Raw genomic sequence first — 3,851 nt, forward strand, 5'->3', positions numbered from 1 at the left:
CGTACGTGGTGGTGCACCCCCGTCCCCTCGTACACCTGATCTGAAGACTGGGATGACCTTTCCCGCTTGCCAATTGCTGCGTAAGCTACCTAGGTAACGTACACTGTGATTGGGTTTGGTCACACACCTGCGTGAAGAGAATACGCAAACACTAGTGAGATTTGAAAAGTTTTATTTCGCACGCGAAATCTTTTCATCACAAGGCATTCATCACAAGTCGCAACAAGGCGGCCCAGTCCATGTGGTGATGTTGTCCTGGTTGTACATTACTCTGAGCCCTGGCCTTCATCACATGAATGAATGAATGAATGAAACCGCGTTTATTCCACATTAAAATGCGTCGAAGACGCTGCAGTGGAAGGAGGAGGGGTGTTATTGTAAAAGGGGAAGGGTTAGGCTGCCTCCGTTTTATAAAAGAACGTCCTGGAGGCAGCTAAGTGGGGGCGGGGCGGCATGACGCTTGTGGCTGTCGCGGAGCCGATCGCCGACGGGTGGTGCTGCAGGGTCCTGAAGGAACAGCAGCAGTGCTCGCCAGAGCTCGATGGCATGGTCCGGAGACGTGGTATCCGGGCAAGCCCAAGTCCGGAGAGAAGAAGGCCAGGGTCCCCGCTGTATGGTGGCCAGGGCACGAAGCCTTGGTGGGATGTAGAGGGGGCACTCCAAACAAAGGTGGTTTAGATCAGCACGACATGTGCACATGGAACAGAACCCACTTACGGGTGGTGGGGTGCCACCCTTGTGGAAACGGTTCAACAAGTGAGGAGTAAGGAGGGTGCTTGTCTGGATTCTCCGAAGCAAGACTGACTCTCGCCGTGTGAATACCTTCGGTGGAAGTGACGGTATGGAGAGTGGATTGCCCACTGCTGCGAGGTAGGCGGCACGTCGTTGTTTGGTCGCATGCTTGTCTGCCATTGGGTCTGCTACCTCAGGTGTGGTAGCTAAGAGAGGATAAGGATTATCGGAGGCTCTGGCTAGCGCGGTAGAGAGATGAGCGCGCGCCAGTCTATGAGCCTTCTCGTTTCCGGGGATACCGCAGTGCGCAGGGACCCAGTGAATGGTAACATCGTGACCGCATTCACGGAGCAGGCGTGCCTGGTGTCGGATATTCTGCAGTACGGGATCTGTGTAAATAATATTAGCACATGCCCGATGGGCAGCCTGAGAATCTGTGTACACATGATGGTGAACAGGGTCAGTTTGAGATGAAGTTGCGAGGGCCCACTCCAAATAATCTAGGATGGCCATTAGCTCAGCGCGGGTGCTGGACATTGCTTCTGCTGATATATGATGGCGGCGGTTCTGATTTTCATTTGTCTGGTCGTACCACGCAGTCGCATAACAGATGTTACTAACGTCGTCTGCAGGCAGTGCAGCGTCCGTGTATACGATGCGTTCAGTCAAGGAGAGTGAACTCGTAGCCTTAGCATGCCTCTTGGCATATGCAAGGCGCCGCATTCGCTGAGTAGGGTCCATATTGAGAGGAAGTGGCCTGCCATCGGTGAGAGCCGTGATTTCCCACGGCGGCGTGTTGTTGGGCAAAATCGGCATTTTGTTGACGTCATACCCGAGGAGCATGAGCGTGTGTCGCCCGGCTTTGGTGGCGCGAAGTCTCGTCTCTTGTGTATAGATGTGCATGTCTACGAGCTCGGACAGGTTGTTGAGTTGGCTACAACTTTTAAGCGCTTCGAGGCTTGTGTACCGTGGGAGTCCAGTTACAATGCGTTTGGCTTCGTTAAGTAACCGGTCGAGCGTGTGCATCTGTGTGCGGTTGACTGGATGATACGGCAGCCCGTACATGATACGGGAGACAAGAAAAGCTTGAGCGAACTGCCGCATTTCACGTTCGTTTACTCCACGGGTGCGGGTAGAGATTCTGCGTAAAGCGTGCAGGATTTGTTTGCTGGTCTTTGTAACGCATTGGAACCAAGTGTTAGCTGTGCAGTTCTCGTCTAGGTGCATACCGAGTATTCGTATAGTAGATTTCCGTGTGATGGGTTGGTCACCGATGTGCAGTTTAAAAGGCTGCTTTTCTTCCTGCTTTCCAAAGGTAGACCTGCCACCATGAATGACGACAAACTCTGTTTTGTCTGGAGCAGTGTGTAAACCCGTTTCCGTGGCATAGGCGTGAATAATGTCGAGAGCTCGTTGTAAGACGTCCTCCTGCTCCCCGATGCACCCTTGATGCGTCCACACGGTGACGTCATCGGCATACACCGCGTGTTTCAGGCCCGATACATCGGCAAGGCGCTTAGGTAGCTGGTCCATAGCTATATTAAACAGCGTCGGTAAAATAACCGAGCCCTGGGGGACGCCTACGCGGTTGGTTCGTATGGCACTGGCGTCGTGACCAACTTCGACTTGGTATCTTCGCTCTTCAAGGAAACCCGCTATGAAGTTGTACATCTTCCCTCTGATGCCAAGGGCACATGCTTTGATCATGATAGTGTTATGTGGGACGGAATCAAATGCCTTGCGTATATCCACTGCGACAACGGCTCGTGGGTGCACCGAATTAGAGTCGAGGACGTCCTGTTTTAGGCGGGCTAGCACATCCTGTGTTGATAGCCCACGGCGAAATCCATACAGTGTAGGAGCCAAAAGGTCGCGATCTTCAAGGTACCACATCAAGCGTGTGTTGACCATGCTCTCCATTACTTTGCAGACACACGAGGTCAAAGAGATCGGACGGAGGTTGGATAAGGTATGTGGTGGTTTACCAGGCTTCGGAATGGGCTTGCCCACCGAAAACTTCCAAGTGGAGGGCAGTATCCCGGTATCCCAGACTCTATTGAATTCTTCGAGAAGAGCGTGCTGGTGCTCAAGAGGCAGATTGCGTAGATGAGCCACGCCCACCTCATCGACCCCTGGAGCACTACGTACGTTAGCACGCTGCAAGGCGTGCTCCAGCTCGATCAAGGTGAAGGGGCTGGTAAGTGGTTCATTATCTTCAGAATGTACATCCTTCTGGTATGTGGTGTCTGTGGGGCGAGACGTCTGCGGGAAAAACAGTTCAGCAGCCTGTTCGGCAAGTTCCTGAGCGTTGATGCCTTCGCGGAGGGCCACACGAGCCGCGCCGTTGTTGGTCTTGCGCTGGCCGAGAAGAGAGCGCAGGATGGCCCAAACCTTGGACGTATGAGTCTGTCCATTGATGGATTCGCAAATTCCCATCCAGCGGTCTGACGCGAGCGTAGTCGTATATTCTTCGATCAAACGCTGTATTTTGCGCAACCGTGCTTTTTGGTGAGCAGTGCGACCAGACCGCCTGTACTGAGCGAGTATCCGGTGCCTTCTATTCCATAAAGTGAGCAGATGTCTATCAGGCTCTGGGTGGTCAGAGGGAACCCGTAAGCGTTTGGTGGCTCTTCGCTTCGCTACGCACAGCTGTGATACCAGATGGTCAATGTTCTTGGCTGGAGACTGCTGCTGCAGTAACTGGCGGTATTTGTCCCAGTGTGTTATGTGGCTTAGCCGTGTAGTGGCGTGTGACCTCATTTTCGGATTGGCGTGGCCTGTGCGAAAGCGTATGAGGATCGGAAAGTGGTCGCTCCCCATGCAATCGTCCAGCACCTCCCATCTAAAAAGCTGCGGACGAGTACTCCATGTAAGATCTGGTGATGTGTCTCCTTGGTGAACTGTCTGTCCCAGCCTCGTGTGTTCTTGAGGCATGTTGAGGAGTGTCAGTCCGTACTCCGAGGTATCTTGCATGATGCGCCGATCGCGCGGGCTGCATTTGTTGTATCCCCAGGCGATGTGCTGAGCGTTAAAGTCCCCGCACAACAATATGGTGTCTTGTGGATCACATGGGCGTGGATCCGGTATATGGGTAGAGCTTCTACAACAAAGTTGCCAAA

The 3,851-nt window shown here is 53.2% G+C and overlaps 1 protein-coding gene across 1 annotated transcript; it reads right to left on the bottom strand.

Moving 5' to 3' along the window:
• Positions 1-408: 408 nt before the first annotated feature.
• Positions 409-3,168, bottom strand: LOC126521896 (uncharacterized). Its single transcript, XM_072284645.1, has one exon. The coding sequence runs from the start codon at positions 3,166-3,168 to the stop codon at positions 409-411; it is 2,760 nt and encodes a 919-aa protein (XP_072140746.1).
• Between the last annotated feature and the right edge of the window lie 683 nt (positions 3,169-3,851).

This window comes from Dermacentor andersoni, chromosome 10 (assembly GCF_023375885.2).
Source record: "Dermacentor andersoni chromosome 10, qqDerAnde1_hic_scaffold, whole genome shotgun sequence".
In the NCBI taxonomy this organism is placed as follows: domain Eukaryota; kingdom Metazoa; phylum Arthropoda; class Arachnida; order Ixodida; family Ixodidae; genus Dermacentor; species Dermacentor andersoni.

Coding starts and splice junctions, on each gene's coding strand:
- LOC126521896 (XM_072284645.1), bottom strand. CDS start 3,168: ATGGGAATTTGCGAATCCATCAATGGACAGACTCATACGTCCAAGGTT.